This window comes from Pseudopipra pipra, chromosome 2 (assembly GCF_036250125.1).
Source record: "Pseudopipra pipra isolate bDixPip1 chromosome 2, bDixPip1.hap1, whole genome shotgun sequence".
Taxonomy (NCBI): Eukaryota; Metazoa; Chordata; class Aves; order Passeriformes; family Pipridae; genus Pseudopipra; species Pseudopipra pipra.
In genome coordinates this window covers 26,768,555-26,792,883 of record NC_087550.1, presented here as the reverse complement: position 1 = coordinate 26,792,883, position 24,329 = coordinate 26,768,555, and the positions used below count along the sequence as shown (strand labels likewise).

Genomic DNA, 24,329 nt, shown 5'->3' with positions numbered 1-24,329 from the left:
AAGGGTTAAACCAGGGACAGCATCTGAACTAATTTCAAAGGAAGCCAGCTGGAGAATACAGGGCAGAACAGCAGAAGAAGGCCACAGCCAAGGTATCAAAAGGGAACAAAACAACTAGAATCCATTAAGAAGTTAGACTGCTCTGAAGACATCAGTTGTGGCCTGCACTCACTGATCTTGGTGTTCTCACAAGAGGACTGCGATTTAATGCCAAATGAGGATTCAGCCAGATTGATCACTCCACCATTCCCACAGGATAGTGCAAACACTCAGCTGAACACTGGTTGTGTCACACACTTCACAGTGTGTACTATATGCCAAGTGCTTGCCCCCATTTTACTTTCCCACTACTTTCAATACTTGAAAGATTGAATCATCTATCACAGTCTCCCCTCCTGCCCTTCCACCATTCAAACATTGGGATGTGGGCAAGAGTTGATGTCATCCACTTCTTTCTTCACCCCAGGTATTAAAGGCAACTCCCAGGGCTTCAGAGCCAGCACTCAAGGCATCCTGTACCTCTGTTGCCATTTTGCTGCTCTTGCACTGCAGGTCCCTGCATCATTCAGGGATGTGGGAAAGGAGGATAAATATCATGCTATTTCCCAGCTGCAAGCAACAGCCATTCTCCCCTTCCCAGGAAAGTGGATGAGTAACTACATAGAGAGAAAATTGAATTGGAAAGGAGAGACCTTATTGCTGAAAATCAAGCTGCCTTGAGACAGGGGAAACTCAAGGGAACAGCACTGTTTCCTCCCTCAGCCACCAGCATCCCATCCAATGCCACTCCATGGAGAGACAGACTTACATCACAAGGCAGCAGGGAAAATCTCAAGGGGAACACAACAAATACCCTATGGACAGGCTGGAAAGGAACAGCTTGTTCACCTATTTGCAACAAAAATCTCCATATGAGCTGCTCGAACTCAGCATCTCTGCCTCTTTCCCACAGAATTTTCGTTCCTCTTTCAGGGGCTCTCTTCGCCACCACCACCACCAGGGTGAAGTCCTTCATAGGGCTTTTCTCTCTGTAGGGCACAGACCCCTCACAACAGGATACAGAACTCCTTCAGGCAGCTCCTTACCCTTCTCTGCTCAGACTTACCACAATATCCTGGACGGAGACAACCGAGCATGGGTACGCTGCATCAGACACCACATTAATAATGACTGAATCGACATCCTGAGGAAATTTGTACAGAAAATACTGAGAAGAAAGCAGAGAGCGGAGAGTTATGATCCAGAAATCACCCCTGGCAGTAGCTTCAGCACCTCCCTAAACTGCCTGTGCAGGCCTAGCTGGGCTTTGCAGTTGAATGTGGATGGCCTTCACAAAAAATTCAGATTTCAAACATTAGGACCTTAAACTACAGAAGAGCAGATTAAACACAACTCTCCCCCTTGCACATCATGCTATTAGACATAAACATCTTCAACATGCAAGATACAGCATAGCTTTTACTCCTTTAAGCTTTTTTCCACCTGATGAAGCTAAAGTGACTTCATTTTACACCCCATTCCATTTTATGTTGATATGAGTGATTTCCAGCTGTTTCCATACTGCTGGCCATACTTTATATATGGAACACATCATGGACTTTACCTCAAATGTGTTGCCTCAAAGACAGACTGTGAAAAGTATTAGGTCAAACGGCTGAAACTCTGTCAAGAGTTTCATTAATAAATGATTGATACTAGTTGTAGGATTTAGGATTTTTTCGTTTCCAAAGCAAACGGTAATGGGGGTTTTCTCTTCTCACTTCAGCTTTTCAAATAACTCATCTGTAGCTCTGAAAAACATTGAGAGACACTAACATCTGCCAATATTCTTACTTTTCCTCTGGAGGCAAGGAATGGTGTGCTTGTGCTTCCATGCTTTGACCAGGCCCACAGGACAGTTTGTGGGGGCAGAAAGTGCCCTCTTTGTCCTGGCAAGGGCTTTTTCAGATTTGGGCAAAAGATGTTCCAGGGAATACCATTATTTGTATATTTTTCCAGTAAAAAGTCTGACGTACTGCCCCAGCCAGTTGCTGGAGAAGTAGGGTTTCTGTGCCTGCCTCAGCAGGCAGGCTTGTTGCAAGGGGTCCCACCATCCTGCTTGGAGCCCAGACTCTGAGAGCTGTTAGAGCTACCAAGAGGGGCTGATGGACACCTCACCTCAGAGGGTACACAAGGCTGAGGACTGCCACCAGCCACCTTCCTTCCTTCCATATGGTCACCAGGCAGCCACTGCCGCCACACTGGAAGCTACCACAGCTCCTGCTCCCAAGTCCTAAGACCTTCCAAACTGTAGAGCTCCCTTTATGTCTCATAAAACCTTAGCGGTGAGCAAGGGCCAGCTATTTCCCTTTTCCCTTCCCACATGCCATTCCCAAGGAATTAAGGCCCCCTACTGGAAGGGCATGGAAAAGCAAGAACTCACCCAAGGTTTTTTCCAGTTAGCCCATTTCTACTAAAGCATATTATTCCCATCACCCTCTCCAAGCAGGTTGCCTTCGCTGCTGAGGGAGCGCTGGCTCCAACTGCAAGTCCTTACTGAAAACTCACCAAGCCGGTTTCTTTAGCTGAGCATGGTTTATTTCCACCAGGCAAGGATACTGGCAGCCTGAGCTCCTGGGTTTCCCAGGTACACTGCCCTTGGAAAGGTTCAGGTCCTTGAGGAAGTCACCCATGAGGATTCTTCTATAGTTTTCTCTAAGCCACACTTACACCAAAGCACAGAATTAATACAAGGGGAACTGAGGCCTAGAGTTCCCTGCTGCAAAGACTGTGAGTGTTATAAACATATCCAGCAACACTTCTGACCTATACAAGCATATCCAATTTCTGCTTCTGCCCTCAGGCGTGAGCTGTGTTCCACAAAACACCTCCTTCAATTGTTACGCTTGTCTTTTTCCAACAGCCATCTATATCCTGAATCATCTTTTTTTTTTCCTTCCTCCTGTAGATTACTTAATACTTTGATTTACAAAAATCTCAGCATTATACCAATTAAGAAGCACTCATCTTCTACTCCATACAGCTGGTTTTTAATTAAAAGTCACAAATCTCTTATTACTAATTGTGACCAAAAAACCAGACCAGAGTCACAAAGTTAACTCCAGGCCAGACCTTAAACAGTCTACATTCAAAAGATAAAATCCTAAGTAATTAGTGGTTTTTTTTCTAAAGAGTCACCACCATTCTCTACACTTCTATAGTATAAAATACTGCGTGTATCTGCAAACCAGTTTCAGACATTTCACAACAAAAAAGATTAGCTGGGATGCTTGGTAATAGGAAACCTAAAATTAAGTGGTATTACTAACAGTGAAAGCAACAACAAAAACAGAGTAACAGGCAGCTTGGGTAAATTACATACCTTTCCAGCTCTACAAGTTCCTTTATCTCTATAGCTACTGCTAACAGCGTTTTCATTCGAGAGAGGATCTGTATCTGCAGGGCTCTAAACAAGGCTGTCCAGCTGGAGGTGCCTCACATACGTGCTTCCTTCTGAACTTACAGACATATCAGGCATTTCATTTATCACCTCACACCTTGACTTGCTGCCCTGAGCAAGGAATAGCAGTGTGAGTTCTGCTGCACCTTTACAGCTTCTTTATTTCTGGTTTGGTTTTTTTTCCAGTAAAGATTGCATCTTGACAAGTCACGGTCAGGCAACTGAACCAGCACTGCCTGGAACAAGAAACTGGTGTGCACCACCTCACTTCCCATGAAGTGCAGCAGACCAATGGCCTCTGGACTTTTGTACATTTCTGACATTTCCTGGAGAGCCAGTACCATTCATTTGCTCTGCTCATGGGTTTTGGCTCACTGAACTGCTTTTCAAGAGGACCCCAATGTGTCCCTAGAGCGGTTGAAACAGTTACCTCTTCACTATATCCACAGAAAATTCAACAGTAAGGAAGGTTCCCTGCATCCTAAGAGGGAAACAACCTAGTCATATAAGATCTTTTCTATCTCTACAGAAAAGATCACATCAATCACTTGGATGTGGTAAGATATACAGGCAATAATGCTACACGGGACTTCTCCTTACCTGGGGCTGGGAAGGGCTGGCAGTGAAGTTAAAGGCTCTGTTGGTCCTAGAAAACAAATGCCAGTATGTTGAAGTCTAAAAGCTGGAATATACACAAAGTACTCTCAGATTAAACAAAAGAATTTATTTTTTTTTTCTGGGAAGGAAAAAGAAGGGAAGAGTAGGCAGATGGACCAAATCCCTGTATAAGAGATCCATGAAGAAATTACATTTGTATTCTCACATCCCAACTTACTCAAGTTGGAAGTTCTTGAGTCTGGTGACTAGCAGCTCATAGGCAATGTTAAATGGTGCCATGGAAGCAACATCCACAAATATAATCTGGTCAGAGGGTCTTGTTTCAGGTGTCGGCTCCGAGGGACAGAGGGTGCGACTCACTTCTTGGTAGTTGTAGGTCCTCTGATAGCTACAACAGCCAAGGGAAGGAGGGAAGGGAAAAGTTGGATGGCAAAGAGAGCGAGAGAGAGCAGTTAAAAAGTTGTTCAGCAGTGCTAAGAATGACATCATTTTTCCCCTGCTCGCATAACTGCAATTGTAATCTGAAAGGCCAAGGGCATTCAGTATTTTATTCAAAGCTCAAACTCCACTTGTCTCTTGGGGTCCACACGAGGGACTGGTCATCCCCAACGTTTCACTTCCCTCGAGGATGCCCATGCCATCTGTAGATCTTTAATATCTGCCATTTACTGGAAGCAAAGAGCAATGACAGCCCAGAGCAGCTGCTGCTGTAACCATCCCCTCTGTCAGGCAAAACACTGCAGGGTATCTGCTGCCCAGCACCAGGACTCAGTCACAGGACAAAACCCCAAATCTCAGATGGTCTAAGGAGCCTGCAAAGTTTCCGTATCTGCAGCCCAAAGAGCTCTGAGGTTGAAGGTATAAAGCAGTGTCCCTTTTGCAAAGAAAACGCCTCCCAAACAACCACCCCAGAATAGACTTAACACTCGGGTTTACCAGGGGTGGAAAACAGAGGAGAGCCCTTATTTCCTAAATGCACTATAACACAACAATTGAGAGTGCTCTTTCAAGAGCTTGTTCAAACCCTGCTCCAAAATAGAGCCCAAGAACTACCCGCACACATGGTAAGCAACTGTGGAATGACAACAGTGACATGTGGTAGATTCACAGGCAGATTCCCAGGAGACAAGCCTCCTGGTACTCTGTGTACATATTTGAGAAACTAAGAGACAAGAGCAGGCTGCCAAGTAAGAGGTTACCAACCAAATCTTGGTCTTCCTGTTGACAGTGATCAAGCACGCTTTGCTACCAAGCCCTGCAGTCTACACAGGTTACAAGACCTAGCAATTGAGGAAAGCTGATGGTGGATAAGCTGGCAGGCAAGCGTGTTACAAAGAAGAGACTTCAGTACTTACAGGCCTCGAAAAATTAATGGGACCTGCCACGACAGTACTCCCTTCTGTTGGCGAACTACAAACAGCACAGGATATCGGAGGTTCTCGGAGCTGCTGTTCACATACACCCGCACTGCATCCACCTGAGGGAAGAGAAAGGAGAGCACAGGTAAGTATTAGCTGAAGGTAAAGAATAAGACAGCTCCAAATCTAAGTGGGAGGAGCCAGTCCCCCTTCCTCAGTCTAACCTAGATGCTGACATCCACAGGGAGATCAACAGTGTTTGTCAATAGACTGATTATTCAGATCCAGAGGTCATTTACAGAGGTGCCTCTTTGCTGATGCTGTAACCCAGAACCACAGCCCTGCACCCAGGTCAGAAGTGACTGTCAGATAATATACAGTGGACCAATACACAAGGCATAATAAGAAGAGAGTTCAGTAGCTTCTGCTAGGAGCAACCTGAATAACTTGTGCTATAAAATCAATCACACACACACACACAAAACGTAGACCCAAAGCTACAACTGAGAATTTTCTTGCTTGGACTCTTATGTACCCTCCCCTATCAACTTACTGGGAAAGTCACAAATATGATGGAGATTACATCAATAGCCAAGGACAAAAAAGCAGGATAGCAGCTAGCACCTGGCTCTGATGTAAATGATACCCAGATAGCCATAACCTATATAATACTCCACCTATCAAAACAGGAACGCACTGCTGAGTGCCCTCAAGTGGACAAGGAAGGCTGCTTTGCCTTGCGAGCAAGAGTTTTAATGCAGTCCACTGCACCAGCAACTGAAATTTTTCCTTACATTACCTGGCCACCACATGGCAGCAGAGGTAGGACAGCTGTGGGGTATAACACCCTCAGTTCACCTTTTGAGAAGCCAGCAAGCAGTTTCTCTGCACCAAATAGAAATGTCACCATTTCCATTTGAAAAGAACATCCCTTCAGCTCTCCCTCCAGAATGCAGACACTGATGAAGAAAACAGAGTATGAGAATGCATAACTCATTGTAAGAGACAGTACATCTTGATTAGATGCCTTTAAATAATGAAAGCATATTAAATAGGTAAGATATGCACATTTTAAACCCAACACATCTTGAAAGATTAGAACAGATTCCCACCAGATTAGTGAAAGACTTTTCACAGATATTTTGACTTTATACCCTCCAAGAACAATAAAGGTAGAAGGGGTAGAAGTTTTTTCACCTTCTGAAAAAACATACAAAGTTAGCAAGGTACCAGGAGGGGAGCTACCTGAGATGGCAGCTTATTCTTACACCGAGGACACCAATTTCAGAGAAAGGGCTTACATTTGCAATCTCAAGTCAAAAAGAAAATGTCCTATTTATTTTTAACGATTCTAAGCTCACATGGGAGTTTAGCCTACTAGAACAAAACACCTTCTTCAAAGCCATAATCATTATCAAATTTCCTGCCATTATCATCACGATACAGAGACTACAGCCACCATTTCCTAAAAATTAAAAAGGCTTCAACAAAAAATAAAATAATAAATAATTCCATTAAAACCCCCTTTGAGACAGAAGGGCAGACACTGGAATCTTTTTCCATTGTCTTCTGGCTTCTAAACCTTTGCAATACTCCTTTGGCACGCCTTCCAGTTTTTTCTTCTGGTTACAAAAACCACACACGCGATTTTGTTTCCAAGTAAATTTCGCCATAGGGTGCTAAAATGAAGTTAAGAAAAACACCATCACAAAGCAAAATGCACAAGGAACACCTAAAGGTATCAACACAAGAAGGCACCACAAACAGACAGCATTGAAGGGATATTTGGTGGTTTCCTTAGTCTCTGGGTCTTAGTCTTCCCCCAGCCCTGCTCAGCTGGGGGAGCCGTGCCAGCACACGCTGGTGTAACTGGGAAACACAGACTGGGCTGAACAAGCTGCTGTTTGTTTGTCAGTGTTTGCTGTAGTCCCTGTGAACAGGGACACAAACGAAGCAACGTTTAAACTGAACAAGAAAACAAATCTAAGGAGCATGAAGAAACGACGGTCAAGTCAGAGTTCTGCAAGGAGCCATTCTCCATCCCCAGGAAAACCAACTATCATTGCAGAAAAGACATATTTCATCACCCAGCAGCTTTTTGCCCATGAAACAGTCAAAGCACACCCACCTCTACAGGTGAAGTCATTCTCACTGCCTCTGGTTAAACACCAGTCTGTGAACCCTCCAGGGCTCAGCACATCAGCTCAATGCAACAGGGAGCTCACAGCAAATAGCACTACTGGGTTATACATCCTCAACTACATATGAATACAAGATAGACATTGGAAAATTCTCTTCTTCACTGACTTCACGAATACAGAACATAACCCATAACATGGGTTATGCATATATGGCAGATAGTCAGGTTTACTTAACTGTATAGGAGTATAAGTACATTAAATGAGTACAATTCATTCCCAATCCTCTCAGTCTCTCCTTATAGGGGAGAGTGCTCCAGTGCCTTCATCGGCTTTGTGGCTCTGCACTGGAATCACTCCAGCAAGTCCACGCTTGTCTTGTACTGGGAAGACCAGAATTTGGCACAAGCACGATCACCTAGAGCCAGCTGACCATGGATGGAGACTCCACAACCTCTCTGGGAGACCTGTTATGGTGACTGACCACTCTGAGTAAGAAAAAGTTTCCTCATCTATCCCAGAGAAGGACAATGGAAGGAAAAAAAGAGCATTTGTGATTAGTGCTTTGACAGGGAAAAGCCTGAGAGGGGAGAGAAGGTCCTTTCCCTCTGCTGTGATCCAGTAGTCAGATTCCTCATTTGGTTTCCCTCTCTCCACAAAGCTAAGCTGACTATATACCATCTACAACACTTACTCAGCTTTGCTGCCAATTCCATTATCTTATAATACCAGTAAGAAATAGGATTACTAGGAGGGAGGCAAGATTCTCAAGCCTCAATATTCTTTTAAATCTAAGCACTTACCCACATGAAAACTCATATATGCTATATTACTTCTATACATGACTTCTCTGTTGTGTTCAGCACTCTGTCTTTGCTGCCTGGAACAGCTGGTCAGAGCTCCTTTGACCTGTTCCTATGAAAGCCCATATTCAAGCGCCTTGAGCTCTTTTTGGTCTGATAATATCTGGGGCAGCATCCAGCTGCATCAAGGCAGGACCACCTATAGCCTAAGTATGGTATCACAGGTGTGATCCCATTACTTTCATCTGTCTCACCTTTCTCTCTGTACTCTACACAGGCAAACCTGATTCTCAGGCTATGTTCAAATAGGGTGCCTCAGAGAGGAACATCAGAAAGTCAGAAGCAGCATTTACAGAGCAGCTCATTAAGAAGAACCCTGTGTACTTTAAATTTCATGTCAATAAATCAACAATTCACTTGCAGCGAATAACCTCTGCTTCTCCTGCATTTGCACATACCCAGACCAATCAGGAGCATCACACACCCTAAACCCACCAAAATCTTTATTATAAAGTCCAAGAAACTAACAGGGTGATTGAGAAGTTGGACAGATGGTGATTGAGGTTCCAGTCCACCCAGTTATTTACCCTGCTGCCATCACCACAGTAACACAGGGCCTCTTGCGAGCAGATCCTGCACTTCCAGTGGAGGGGCCAGATTCAGTCTTAGGATGCAATTCCACTCTCCCCCTCTCAGGTCTCAGGGATACAGCAGCAGCAGCTGCCAGCAGCATAAAGCTTTGGTTGATGGGCCTCTTTCTGACACAAAAGCTATTCCTTACAAACACAGCAATAAAACAGGTGGGATTTGCCCGTTGGCCAAACCTGCGCAAGAAGCTGCCAACTGATGGTCCCCCCAGATCCTTCTCAGCACTTGTAAATGAGCTCAGAGATTTCACAGCAACAAAGTTCAGCAGAATCTAAGTGCAATTACAAGGAAGCTTGCGAAAGTGGAGAAAGGATTACCACTTAACTGCAAACAGGGCTTCTCTCGTCTGCAGTCACTCGTCCTCCAATTTAGTGCTACAGAGTGGAAGGAACCCTAATTAGTGTCTCGGAGAAACCCATTTTCCCTGGCACGATGTACTGTCTAGCAGGAGCACCAAAAGGGACAGGGATAAAAATGTAACACCTATGAACTGATGTTTGTGGTTTTTCAGGCCTTCTCTAATTAACCTACCTTAAACTTTTAATCCATGTTTTGCCTCTAGATTCTCTTACCTTGATAGACAATATATACATTTTCACACAACAGATACAATGAATTCACTTCTGAGCCAGCGTTAGTAGTCCCCTTTGAAAGTCAGCATTTGGCATTTGCCTCAAGCAAAGTATTTTTAAAAGAGTGGAAAAAAATCAGGAAGTGAAGGAAAAAAAGGTGATTTATTTACTTCAAACATGTTTTCCCCTCCACACCTTCCCAAAGGTTTTAAAAACAGGCAGTTCTAATGCAAGAACCCCTCCTTGCTACAGAACTATGGCTCTCATCACATAAATGAGATCTCATATGTAGAGACAAGAGAAACTCCAGCTAAAAAGTATTATATAATTTTATTTAAAATTATAATCGTCACGAAGATTATGAGCCTCCTCTGCATCCATCCTCACTCACTCAGCACTGGTGAAATGAGGAGGAAGTTTTGCCTGGGCAGTAAGAGGGTCAACCAGGCTGTTGTCACTCCTGCATCTCTACCATGCTGAGGGACTTCATTTTGGAGCAGACCATTCCCAGCATCACAGAAAGCTAGTTGCACTTTCCCCTTTCTTGTACACACAGAGAAGGAGGCTGTCTATATTGGTACTATAATATGGTGCTAGATTTCATCTGTACCTTCCAAGCTGAAATCCCCGCAGCCTCCATAGTCCAGGCTGGATCTTGGGAAACAACCTTGTGTATCAAATGCTCCCTTTGACAGCCAGGCCCTGCACAAATATTTGCCATCACTAACCATACTGCTGCCTTTTGCACTGTGGGGCTGAGGCAGGGTCAGGACTGCTTCAGAGACTTCTGCTCCTCACATTCCTTCCCAATGCCAAGCCTCTGCCATGTGCAGAGGCTATTCACCAAACAAGATCATGATAGTTTTGTTTCTCAGACGAATGACCTTGAGGTTTCTTCTGTATTTCAAGGTGGACAGAGCAGTAAGACAGCTGAATAAAGAGAGAGCTCTCAGCACTATATAAAAACGTTACACCAGGAAAGACAAATATTTGTACTTCAGCTCCACCACCACCATGGAGACAGGGGGAGGGAAAAAAAAAAGAAAGAAAAAAAGTACAACTGAATTTTATTCTCTAGATGGGAACAGGAGAAAGGAGCCGGTCCCAAATTCACACAGCTGAACAGAACCAACATGGCTGCAAACATTAAGCAAAATAAACCAGCCTCTTGTTGACATGAAAGAGTCCTTGGACTGATTATTAAATCTGCATTTCCCACAGAGATTGCACACCAGTTTAATGCTGCGGGTATGTGAATTTAAGGGCAGGCAGGAGGTTGCAACAACAGTTTCTGCTGCAAGCAAAGGTTTCCAAGAGCTTCACTGTGGGTTCCTTTTCAAAACTTCTTGCTAGGCAAAGCCTTTGAATCACACCAGGGCTCCACCATGTTCTCCACCACACCCACATACAAGCCGCTCCTTGCGAGGCCGCTGGGGATTATCAGTCCACGTTGCGACAGCACTTGGTCGTGGGCCTGACGAGGCACCAAGCCAAGCCAGTGGGCAGGGAACACATCCGGCAAGCAAACACACCAGCTGCAGTCACAAGGAAAGGTCTCAGCGCAGGGTATGTGTACAAAAGCCACCGAACTGCTGCTGCCTGCTGTTGCACAAGAAAGAGGCGCTTCATATTTATGTAAACCCTGAAATTAAGTGAAGTAGGATTCAGCCAGATGGGCTACAGCGACTGAGACGCTGAAGCACGTACCTGTCCATGCTGAACTCGGCTGCTCTTCCCACTGATAATGCAACTGGGGGAAGCTGAGACCCTGACAGAAAATAGTTATGAGACAGCGACAAGTTCTCTTTTCTGCCCTCTTATGAGCTATAAGCAGTACTCCTGTCTGGCAACAAAATAACTGGAGCTCAGAGGATCATTCCCTTTTAGCCTCTCTGTCTAACTGTGTGCTCCAATGTCAATAAGTCTTAATTGCCAAAAGCAATCTGTCCAATAATCTTAGCCTGCAGTTTTCTTCCAGCATTTCTGCCAGGAGTATTAAATACCCAAAGCAGCATAAACTAAGCGACAGACTCTGGGTATGTCAAGCGCAGCCTCAGACACATTAACGTAATTGCTCCAGAATTAGTATTTTTCATTTAAATGTCTCACTTTGTGCAAACATGCTGTGTGGCCTTACAGTCTGGCATGGATTTTCCCGTGAGTTCACTTGTTTGCAACAGTATCTGTGAAGCAGAAATGGAAGTAAGACAAATACAAAGCATGATAATATTTATCTTTTTCCAATTTTGAAATTTTGTCCTCTGACCAAAGCCACTAGGGAGTCTCCAGGACAGCCAGAAAGAAAAACGTGGCGTTGCCATGCCAGATGAAATAGGTACCTGTTTCTGAACACCCTCATGCTTCAGGAAGATGTTAAAAATAAACAAATCCTTTTTTAACAGGCAGTTAAGGAACAAACTACTCTCCAATAATTGCATCTTCTTAACCCACAGCAGCTGGTACTCTGAACCAGGACAACCCTTGAACCAAATAGATTTATAACCTTCCCAAATTTGCTGCAACCCCAAGCTCATAGCAATAACTTCAGGGACTGCTGTCAGAACACAGATACCCGGTTCTCTCTTGGTTCCCAAGTTCCTCACCTCAGTAACATCTTGGATATGGATTGAATTACGTGTTGTAATTAATGTTGTCTTTTTTTTTAACCATTTCTCATTTTTTTTAAACCACACTGAAGTAGCTATTTCTATGCCCAAAGGAAAACATCAGTTTAAAAAAAGTAAGGAAGGTTGTTTCTGAAATACTCTGTGGTTCTCCAAGTATACACAGCAGGAAATTATGTTTGCTTATGCAAATATACTAAACTATATTTTCAAACTGAGCAGATGGCACACCCTTGCAATATACCTTCTAAGGTCTGCATTTTCATTCCTTAAATATCCCCTGAAATAGCAGATGAGGTCCATTTAGGAAAATCATACCTCCTTACCCAACAACTTCTGCACAAGTTATTTAAGGACATTTCAGCCTCTACTTATAATGCAAATGTATAATAAATTGTTGCACTGTTCTTGGAAAGAGTTCAAACTGAGGAGAAGCCATTTGATGAAGTTACTCTTCTTCAGAATTTGTTTTCTTTTTTAATCTAAACATCTTAGGGATGGGGAGGGGGCAGCAGGGGGAACAACAAAACCTGATCAGCTTTGATTTTAAACAACAGGACAGCCCAACAAGAAGGGAGTGATTTTAAGATTTAGAACGACATGCAAATTCAAAAGAGATGCTTTAATTCAAGGACAAGTTATCGAGCTTGACAGCATTAGGTTACACATCAGAAATAAAAATAAAAACAAAATTCTTGCCAGCACTGTAGCCACCATCTGACGGTCTGCAGGTTACCCTGCAGGAAACCAGAGCAGCTTTCAGGCTTTTTTCCTAAAGCCTGCAAACTGATAGCGTGTGTCAAGATGTACTTTGTTTTGCCCCTCTAGGAAGGGAAACCCACAGAGAGCAAAATCCTAGAAAGATAAAGAATAATTTAAATTCAAAGGGATCTCAGTTGAACACATGTTCCTAACCCCAGCTCAAAGCAAAGCCACCTCCCACGCCATTCTTTCACTTAGGATATCCCACTTTTGTCAGAGACAGTTTTCAATACTGTATTTTCTGATGCAAAAAACAATGGCCAAGCTTGTGTTTTCAGCAGATCCCCACACCACTTCTCTCATAGTTTATTTTTGTTTTCCCCTGTAAGCAAGGGCTTTCCATGTGACTGGGCAGGGCGAAGAGTGGTCAAGAGAACCCACTGAGAAGCAGCAAGCACATTCCAAGTGCTGTGTGCTCTACACTGCCTACACTGTCACCTCCTAGGGTTGGTTGTTTTCTTTAAAAAAGATAAATTAAATACACAAATTAGTCCAAAGGGATTCTGTTGAACCTTGTTTGGCTTCAGATATCATATACTATAACTTGCTTTGATTTTTCTGGATTTGACATTGTGCCTACATTCCTGTCTCATAAGGCACTCACTATTAGGTTCCAGAAATGGTATGCTGAGGCCCTTCCAGTGTACTGTGGTGAACAGACTAGAGCCAGCAACCAAAAAGCAACAGTGTTGAGGCCCTGGAGATCCTGCAATAACAGCAGCTCTACTGACCTCAGGAGATCTCATCCAAATAGTCTTCCTAGTTTCTTCGGTTTTTACCTGAATCTTTGTGGCTAAACTGGTGGGCTTCCACTCAGCATTAAGGAAAGACAGAACCTAACCTATTCCCCTCACTATAGCTCAGGTTCAGCCTTCTCTAAACAGTAGACTATAGTTTCATTGCATGCATGGTGTAGCTGTGGACTGGAAATTGGGCTGGAGCCAAGACTAACACTATGAAGAATATGTGCAGGAGACCATGGGACTACTTTGAGGCAGCTTAGTTCCAGCATGACGGGTCCTACATGTGAAATCCAAAACCAGCTCAGAAACAAGTGGTGAAAAAATTGCTCCTAGAGTTGTTAAAATAGACATGGGTGCTGCTGGAGCAGAACCTACACTCGCGTGTCAAACAGCAGAGAACAGCGAACACAGACTTGATCACTGCCACCGATTAAACCAGGTTGCCCTGTGTAGCAGATCAAGGAGTTTCCCTGCAGCCAGGACAGATGGCTTTGGTCTGAGCAAGTGACTCATCACAGAATCCCAGAGGAACATACGGGTGAATTCCAGTTCTGGCTCCTTGCATAGGAAAAAGCAAGTGCAAGTGCCATCCACACCTAGAATCCAAGAGACTCATTCACTAGGGGACAGAGGAACACAAGTGCATCATGCTCTTTGGGCTGGAAAAGGCACTTGGTCACAAGGTTACAAGCATCTAACTGAAAGACTTCTGATCATTCTGCTAATGTTGATATCCCTCTTCCCCCCTTAGGTCAGTCAACTTTCTCCCATCTGCAACTACGAAAAAAAGGAATGGTAATGATGGCAGCAACACTTCCTGGTGGCACACAGCCCCTGTCACTCATTGACTGAGGGTAATTTTTTACTCATCACCCTTCAGATAAACTTCACATACAAAACAGTCACTCCAGGGCTACACGTCCTCACACTGCACAACTGCTCAGCAGAGAAGCCACAGCTAAATCTACTGCCAATCACAACTTACAGTAAGCTGGGCCATATGGGAACTGAGACTGGGGCTCTGTTCCTACTCCTGGCAAGGGAGGAGGAGGAAAATATCACCCACTCTTTCTCCTGAAATAGGTACAGTGCACTACTCAGCTTTTGAGCTCATCATATAGGTGCATCCCACTGCTCAGCTTTTGAGTTCATCACAACCAACGTGCATTGCATGAATGTCCAAGAGCTGTGTCTGGATTGCAGCAGCTTTCCTACAAATGGAAAGCTGGAAACTTGTTCTCCTGAGACATACTTGGTTTTATAAATATAGCCCAAGTATCTCCCAAATCACACATTCAGCTGATCTGAGCTCCAATTAGGAAAAAGAACTTCTGTTGTCTTCTTCCTCATGATATTCTCCTGGACTGCTTAGGACCTGGTACAGGACATACCCACGTGCACAGTATTAGTGTAATTTGTGTTTTCAGCAAATTAACCATCAGCAACTGCCAGAGCTTACAGTGGTGGAAGGAGTCACTCACTTTGAATTACTTCAGTACTCCCACACACTTCTCTGTTTGAAAGCCTCTGTACTATTGCAATCATGGAACTAAGCATGTTCTCTCACTTCACACATAAAGCCTTCTCTAGTCAATGATAAATCCAGTAGAAACATTTTACAACTCTTTTTCAGTCTTCTGGGTAGGAACACACTGCACAGCTAGCTCCAGCAAATCAATTCTCCTTCCTTTCTCCTTCACAAGTAGGAACATATTGAATATGTGGAATTGGAGATGCTCAAGAGTGTGCTCATTTTTTTCACCCATCCTGGATGTCTCCAGCTGAAACAATCCTAAAATAAGATAATCCTGTTTGCCCAACTAATTGTTTACCAGACTTCTAACAGTGCACATCTGCCTTTGCTGTTAGAGCATGACAGCATAGTAACAAGTGCAACAGCTGGTTTTATTGTATATTTTTTACACTCACAGTTAAATATTAAACAAACAGCTGTATAGAGCAGAAAATTTTAAAGAGCAGCTAGAAGGAGGAAAGGGGAATTCAAAAAGCAGTAAGACTACCCCATTACAAACAAAGACTTTTCACCACAAGGAAGGAGTTTCTCATGTCCCTCTGCTCACGGGCCAGCTCTAGAAGACCCTTGCAGCAGAGGTGGCTGTGCTTCTCCTCAGCAGAGCTTTACTTTTACAGTTCCACTTCAGGAATTAAGGCCTAAATCCTCGCACACAAAAGTCTGACAGCTCTCCTGCCTCAAAACACAAGGTGAAGTGTTTCTGCACAGCACTTAAGAGGGTTTTTACCCCTCCACAGGCAAAGAGAAGAGACCCGGCATTATATATATGCATAAAAGTTTCAACTAGATGATTTTGTCAGCATGTAAGTATCCTTATTTTCATTTTACCGATCAGTTGCACAGAAGAGAAGTTACTTGCCCATCCCAAAGAAGCTCTGCTCCAGAGGCCTGAGTTGTACTTTCCTTATCTTGTATGCAGCTGCCTGTGAGTACTCCCATAGGACTTGCTGTACCCCTCCCCTCATGCAAGCATCCCTGTGTCCCAAGGAGTAAGGAAGATTATGTGGATGAAGAACATCCTCTGAGATCAGGCAAGCACAACACTTTTCAGAAAGCAGGAAGTCTTTAAAGCACAAAATATGAGTAATAGTCTTGCTCCTTCCTTTCCCTCATCCATCATTCAAGCACTGCTCTATTCAGCAACATTTTCAGATGTGCCTGGGCAGCCATAAAACGTGAGCAATCAGAACACTTACAGAGGGCTGACGGGTTACAAGCCAGCCTCACGCCCTGTCCTTGGCCCCAAGTTTTCCCTTGCTCTGTAGGTCTGCCCTCACAAGAGAGAGCAGGAGAGAGGGGAAAACACCAGAATTCACAGCATCACAAAAAGAAACGTCTGTCTTCAGAGACAGACCACTCCAGACCTGACTTTGCTTCAGAGGGAAAGCAATTAAACTCACCCACTGCAGCCCTTCCACATGGAAAATGCTCTTTTTATTCAATTAACTTTCCTGTAACTAAGGTTAATAGTCCATGTGGTATCTGCCTCGAGGTTTCAGAGGCTTCTGGCTGAACTGCCATCAGCACAGAGACAGGAAGAGACTGAAAAGACCAGGGAGAGCAGAGAGCTCACAAGTGGCAGGCAACTGGCAAACACTGGCTAATGCTGCACTCACTAGGAGTTCGAGGCTAAAGACTGCAGTGAAAGGCAAGGACTACCACACTAAATTTTTGCAGGACTTGCATTCCTTCAGAAGACCCAAAACTACCCAGAGGACAGCACGTCCCTAAATATCTTCCCAACTCTTGCATAAGAAAACCCTGCCCACAAGTGCTCAGTTCCACATTAAAGTCAAGATTTCCACTAGCAAGCTTCTAAATCTTGAGCAATCCTCAACTGCAGGAAAATGCAGGACCACCAGGACAGCTCAACCTTTGCCTCTGACCAAGCCACCAAGAAGAGACCTAGTCATGTTTGCCTCTCATCAGTTCAGGGCTGCAGCTGGGGAAGGGGCTACACACACCCTCAGCCAACTACCCCAATTAGATCAGACACTTTCTTGCAGGCTTCCACTGGTTCAGCTCAGGAACGGCACCTGTAGAGCTCTAGAGCAATCATAGAATGGTTTGAGTTGGAAGATCATCTTTAAAGATCATCTAATCCAAACACCCTGCCACAGGGTCTTGCTGCATCTTCCCCAGGTCTGGTTGCTCAAAGCCCCATCCAACCTGACCATGAATGCTCCCAGTGATGTGTATCCACAACTTCTCTGGGCAATCTGTTCCAGTGTCTCACCATAAAAAAACTTCTTCCCTATGTCTGACCCAATTCTACACTCTTTCAGTTTAAAACTGTTGCCCCTTGTCATGTCACTACACAACACTGTAGAAAGCTTCTCTATCATTTTTATAAGCTCATTTTATATATTGAAAGGCCACAATAAGGTCTCCCTGGAGCCTTCTCTTCTCTAGGATCTTCTCTATCCTCAGAACCTATTCTGGGCGCCCCTCATCAGAAAGCTTCCTATGACAGTCCATCTGCATTTAAATGGGTTTTGTTGTCCAGATTATTTTTCATAGCAAGAACTGGTTGCATGGTCCTCTAAGCATATTCATAGCAGTGTTTGGTGAGTTCCACATTAAAAAAAATATTAACCCTCAAACCTGAATTTTCCCTTCTTAGATATGCTCTTGACCATATCTCTGGAGAGATTTCATGTTCCAGCATACAGGAACATGGAGACGAGTCCACTAAAGTTTCTGTTTAAATGAAGTAGTGTGTACTGAGTGGCTCTTCACAGCCACAGGAACAGCCCAGTGTCCAAAAGTAGCCCAGAAGTTGCCTTTAGATACCTGCAAACACCACTGAGCAGCTGTATGCTTCCTCCCTGCCTCCTTCCACTCTGCTTTCACCCTAGTTCTCCAGGAGAGAAAAATTCTTTGTAGAAGATGTCCAGCAAAACCACACGACTTCAAAGAGCACATTAAATTGTAGGAACTAGATTAATTTTAACTTAAGTTGATATTCATGTTGTCTCTACTAACAAGCCCCAGACAGCATTCAGTCCTGTCAACAGGCCTTCATTGTAATACCCCATAACACCTGAAGAAGCCGAACTTACACCACAACCAGCTTCTAAAGGGAGGCTCAAACCCAAAGTGTGCTTTTGACTTCCTGGGATCATTGGTGACACCCAACAGTTAAGTAATGCTGGGCTCAGTTGCATCATAGCCCAAACACCCAACTGCTGCCCCATAAATACCGGGTGCATTTTATTATATAGTAACACGCATAATAAAAGAAAGACAAGTCTTTAAAAGTCTGGATCTTTTGAAACTTCTCAGTAAAGCAAGGGATGATTAACACCACCTCCCCCTACTCTCCCACCCCCCCAACATCCTCTCTACCACCTCCATTCATATTGAAGCTTTAGTAACATAGTGTGGAAAAAAGCAATGTTTTCCATCTTCTCTTGTCCTGCACAACTGAGGACAGGAGGGAAGATTCATCTTCTTGGTTCACCATCTTTTGGTACATCAGAACATCTTACTCAGCAATTAATGCCCAATCCAAACAACAGGGGCAGAGTTTCCAAGGTACCACTCAGCTACTTGAGATAAACACGACATTAAAAAGGGAGGAGGGGGGAACCCGCAGTAACTAGGCATACATAAATGACAGGTTTCCTTCCACCATCAAACAGCCATGGCCCTGGCCGTGCTGCCCTGCAGCCTCCTCACCTGCACAGCCCTGCCTCACCTCCCAGGTTACCAGGGGACAGCACCCTGATCCTACAAAAACACACAGCACGAAAAACGGTATTTAAGAAGATTCATTAAGTGCGCACACACACACACTTTTTTTTGGCGGTTTGGGTTTTTTTCTGGGTTTTGTGGGGGTTTTCTGTTTTTTTGTTTTGGTTTTGGTTTATTATGGGGTTTTGGGGGGGGGGTTGGTGTTTTTTTCATATAGTACTAACCTCCTCATAATTCTCTTCTAGACTTCAAACCCATTTTGCTGTTAGAAGCGCTGGATACCAAAAGCCCCTTCGGGAGAGGGCACCAAACCACCCGTCCACCCCCTGCCTTCTGGGACGCCGCCACCCTCCCACCCCGCAGCTGCGGAGCGCCCCGGCCGCTCCAGGGAAGCGCCGGGAACGGCGAAGGGAGCCCGCAGGTGCACTGCGGTCCCGACCCTCGCGGCGGTGGGAGGATGCGGGCAGGACAGAGGGAGAGCCCGGCCCGCTCCCGCACAGCGGCGGAGCCGCAGCGGCGCCGGCAGCTCCCCGGCACAGGCACACACACACACTCACACACATACACACACCCACACACACCCACACACACCCACACACAACCCCGGGAGGGCGAGGGGCACACTGTGCATTCCCCCGCCACGGGGACCCGGCGCTCCCGGGGTCGCTCCTACCTGCCCGGGCTCGCTGCGGTAGGCGAAGGCATAGACTCGCTCCGCGCTGATGTTCACGGCGCCCCGGTAGACGCGGCCGAAGGCGGCGGGAGCGGGGCTGCCCCCGGGGCCGCCCCCCGCTGCCGCCGCCGCCCAGAGCAGGGCGCAGAGCAGAGCCCCGGGGGCCGGGGCCGCGCTCCCGGCCATGGGCTCGGTCCCGCCGGCCCCGCGGGGCGTCCGGACTGCGCGTTCCCGGAGGGCGAGCGGCGAGGCGCTTTATTTGCGATTTAAATAAATAGCTCGGCGACGCGGATGGGAGGCGGGTGTCAGCCCCGCGCACCCCCGCCCTTCGCCCGGGGGGCGCCGAGCAACTTTACCCGGGAAGGACCCTCCGCCGGCCGGCGGGGCGGGGAGGGGAGGGGAAGGGAGGCCGGTCGGCGGGCTGGCCAGCCCAGAGGAGGAGGGTCTCCTCTCTGTGCCCGGCCCCAAATTCTGAGCCGGTCTTGGCAGACGGTTGTAAGCGAGGTTTTCTCCTCGAGGAGCGGTGCCGTGAGCTCAGGGACACGCCGGCATCGTCAGGCACGTGAGGATCAGCATCCACAGGGCTTCGACACTCCCGGCCCACCGAGTCAGGGGCGTGCTCACCTCGTCCTCTGCCGGCTTGCTGGACCGGCAGCTTGCACCTGCGATCTTCCATAGGGCCCTCCCCAACCTTTATTTTTGGCTGCTCATAACTTTGGGATAAGTTCTTCTTTTAGTTCAGTCTAAAGGTGTGAAAGGCAAAAAATGTCATTTTGTTAATTTCAGCATGGCTCGGTGCATAAATAGATCCTTTGAGTTGTTCGTGAATTTGGCTACAAACAATACTGTGATGGTCTTAACCTTTTCAAAAATACGAGAGCGATACAGTTGGGCTGTGAAAAGACAAGAGATCTCTCATGGTTTAACTCTCCTATGTTTTTATGTTGAAGACACGCCTGGGAAATGTGTCAGATTCCATGGTGTAAGGATGCACTTTTAAGTCAGAGAAGATAGAGCATCACTAGAAAGCAACCAGGGAGGTTTTTCAGAATGAGGATGAACTTTTAGGAGCCACAGTTTTATAAAGTCAGCCTGCAGTCTCCAACTGCAGTGACTCTGGCCACAGAAAGTTTCCAAATTGTGGGGTTCATTTTCAAGGCTGAGAGATTTCCTGAGGGGTCACTCGTCTTTGGAGGAAAAGTTGCAAAGCTCAGCAAAAGAAGCATTATGCTGCTGTTTTGATCTTCGGGCCTTTGTGTGATATCTGCCAAGAGGAAAAAAACCCAATTGTCAGTGATTGCTGTGTTCGTCTTGAAGCAGGATGCTGTTTAAGTCACCTTGCCTTTTGTCAGAGTCCCAAGAAGTGTCATTAAGGATGAAAAACCTCAAAACATTAGGGATTTGCTGGAAGATGGACACTCCAACACCAAGATTTTGCCTGTCAGCCTGGAATATCATGGTCTGCAGACCAAGAGATCTTGTGACTCTATCTTGCCTCTTAATGGGACATGGTGGGACTTGTCCTGGGAGACTTCAAGTAGTGGTGGCACTGAGAGACTTGTGGTTTCCCTTCACCACTCCATAGAGCCCAGGGCTCCTGAATCCTACAGCTCCTTTCTCACCCACTGCCCTCTTCAGACCCACAGATCCCTCTCAGGGCCACCAGCCCTCTAGCATGTGCTGGAGGGAGGAGACTGGGAAACACGCCTTCTCCCAGAGAGGAAAAGCTTCAGGCAAACAGGAAGAGGTATGGCAAAGCAAAAGCATGTCAGGGCAATGTGACCGAAGGCACAAAGATGGTGTTCTGCAAACCATGGTAGGTGTGGCAGCTGCAAATAATTTTTGTCTCATTTGGTGCCGTGCATATTTCAGACTGGGAGATCAGTGCACTGTTCCTCCCTAGTTGTTGTCTTTATGACAAAGAAGTGGCTCTTCATATAGTCCACACTTTCCAATGCAGAATTATGGATTTCTTAAAGTACTTTCCCTGAGTGGATGTACATTATGGTATCTTGCCAAAGGCTACACATTTTCCCTGATTTTTAATTTGAGAATTCAAGTTTTCTAAGTATAATCCTTTGTTCTTATCTTAATTTCATCTCACTATTTTGAGGCTCTTTCTGTGGTTTAACAATATTAAACCTTTGTTCCAGTCTTTGCTTCTGAAGTGTGGAACTGCCCAAATTGGTGTTATTTGCAAAGTTTGAAGTCAAAAGTCAACTCCACCATTCAAGTCACTAATGAAAGTAATCAATCCTAGCAGACAGATCATGTCTCTTAATTTGATATATCTTCCTACTGATACGAAAACATCCACTGCACCAGTTTGGGAATTGCTCTTTAATCATACACTCCTCTCATGCTAATAACCATTTGAGATCGATTTGCCTTTATAAGAATGGTGTTCAAGGCAATGTCAAAAGCCCTACTGAAGTCAAAATATGTTTCATCTATTCCTTTCAGCACTCACTAAGTCAGTTATCTTGGCAAAAAAATAAATTAGGTTAGTTTGACATGATTTGTTATGGACAAATGCACAGTGCCTGCTTTTCATCACTTGGTTGCTTGCACACTGATTGCCGAACAGCTTGTTTCATTATCTTTCCAGATAACAAACGGAGGTTGGCTACCTTATAACACTTGACTCAGACCCTTTGATAAAGATAAGTATCCCCTTTTCCCTTTTGATTACACCTGGATCTTGTTCTTGAAGGACAAGAAGGAGGAGGAAAGAATTAGTCCCTGTAAGAGACAGTATGCTGATCCAGATAGACTATGGGTCTGGGTCAGTGGAAGTGGTTTGGTATTCTTCTATGTGCTACAGGTCTCTGGCATCAGGAGCCAGCAGGGGCTGGATGCTCCCTGAAGAACAGGGAGTGCCATAACACAGCCAGCAGAGCAGGGACCTCACTGGCCAGGGCTCCATCCCACAGGATCTGAACAAGGCAAGCAGGGCAGGCCTGGAGGTGGCAGCTGGAACCAAGAGAGAATCCAGATTGGTGGACAAGTCCATGGCAGTGGGATAGGTCTGAGGTCAAGATGGGAACATAAATTAGTGAGTCAGGTCTGGTGACAGCAATCAGGGACAGACACACTCCTGTCATCAGCAGGCAAGTCCCTATAACACTGAGGGCTGGCCAGGAAGCTGTTCAGCAGGTCCTGGGTCAGTGGGATACAGACATGGCTGTAGCTGTAGCTCAAGCATAGCCAAGCACTGGAGCCTCACCTGAAATGCAGCTCCCCTGGGAGGGGGAGGTCTGACCATGCTGAAGTCTCCCTGCAGACTTGCCTTCAGGGTCACCAAAGGGAAGGGGGGCAGCCCTCAGCTGTGCTATCTCTAGGTTGGCTGCAAACCCAGGGTGCCAGACCTCCAGGAAGGGGGATGATGTTCTTGGGGCCCTTGCCTCTGGCTGTGTGGAGGGCATATATTTCTTAACAGGACCTGTTTTTCCAGTATAAACAAAGCCCTGGGTTGTGAGTGTCTCAGGGGAAGGAGGAACTGTGCTGAACCACAGGCTCACAAGAGTGTGGTTTTGGGTTGTTGTGGGTTTGGGTTTTTTTCCTCTACAGCACAAAGAAAATCTCATTGCTAGTGGGGAAAAAAAAATACATAAAGAAATTACATTTCTCCTAGCAACTAGGGCTGCAAAAACATCCAGGATAAAGGAAAAATCTTAATTACAAAGGAATTCCCCAAATCATACTAGCTTAGAAGAGGAAAGAGTATAAATGTATAACAGACCACATTGTTTGGCAACCTGATGATTTTAAATCACTGCTGTTTGCATATGTAGTCTCTGTCTTATGTAAGCTCCTCTGTGAGTTAATAGATGCTGTAGATGCTCAGCTGCCTTCTGCAGAGATAATGTCACATTTTCAGACTGCTGTAAATGCAGTGTGAAGAGCAACAAGAAGTGAAAGGCAGACAGGCTTTAAAGACATCTGATAGAACCTACTCTCACTTTTCTCATATGTGGCTAAAGTATTTGAAAATAGGCTGCTTGTATGAGAAGTGTCTCTGGCTTCTACTATATTTGCTTGCATTAGGTATATAACATTTATATTTGTTTGTAATTAATAATAGCAGAGAGGTTGAAGAGGTTTCAAAGTGGATAATGTATTGATCCAATTATGCCTTTATTTCTTTCTTCTTCAGTAGACCTTGTTCTTCCAGACAGTTTGAAGCCATGTTAGGAGATAATTCCAGATGTGCCCTTGATTTATACTTTTGGGTTCCAAATTTCCAAATAAACAGAGATTAATGAATCCAGTGCATTGCCTTGCATTAACTTCTCTTCCCATAGGCTGAACTCCAATGTTCGCTTTCAGGTTGTGTGTGGTATCTATGTTGAGTGCCTAGATGGAAACTGAACCCTGGGTACAACCTCTGCATTTTCAGCACTTCATCAGAGGCAATTGGTGGTAGTATTACTCTATCACATTTTTCTCCCCTCATGATTTCAGTGTTCTTTTCGTATCACATGCAACACAATTCCTTCCCTCAATACATGAACCATTACCACCTGCACCTTCACGTGAATCTTCTTACAGTGATGTTGGACAAAAGCAGAATTACACTGAAGAGGAACTTAAGCAACAGGAAATCTTGGTAAAAGAGAATTTTTCTTTTTAAGAAAGGAAAAAGTTTTGAATGAAAGTCTGATAAACACTCTGCTTTCACTTTCCAGCTCCTACAGACAAAATATTATGCTCCTTCTCTA

The 24,329-nt window shown here is 45.1% G+C and overlaps 1 protein-coding gene and 1 long non-coding RNA gene across 7 annotated transcripts in view; one reads left to right on the top strand and one right to left on the bottom strand.

Moving 5' to 3' along the window:
- Positions 1-20,064, bottom strand: part of SIDT1 (SID1 transmembrane family member 1) — a 43,402-nt gene extending 23,338 nt beyond the window's left edge. For all 6 annotated transcript variants that reach the window (XM_064644543.1, XM_064644544.1, XM_064644545.1 and 3 more), the window contains exons 1-5: positions 19,609-20,064; positions 5,413-5,534; positions 4,275-4,445; positions 4,040-4,085; positions 1,106-1,207 (exon numbers count right to left, since the gene is read on the bottom strand). In XM_064644543.1, the coding sequence (XP_064500613.1) occupies positions 1,106-1,207; positions 4,040-4,085; positions 4,275-4,445; positions 5,413-5,534; positions 19,609-19,794 (627 nt within the window). In that variant the 5' untranslated portion in view covers positions 19,795-20,064. The remainder of the gene's footprint in view (positions 1-1,105; positions 1,208-4,039; positions 4,086-4,274; positions 4,446-5,412; positions 5,535-19,608) is intronic.
- A 1,200-nt stretch (positions 20,065-21,264) lies between these two features.
- Positions 21,265-24,270, top strand: LOC135409263 (uncharacterized). The gene is made up of 3 exons (XR_010428125.1): positions 21,265-21,424; positions 22,217-23,708; positions 23,768-24,270. It is a non-coding gene; the product is annotated as an uncharacterized LOC135409263 (long non-coding RNA).
- Positions 24,271-24,329: the final 59 nt, after the last annotated feature.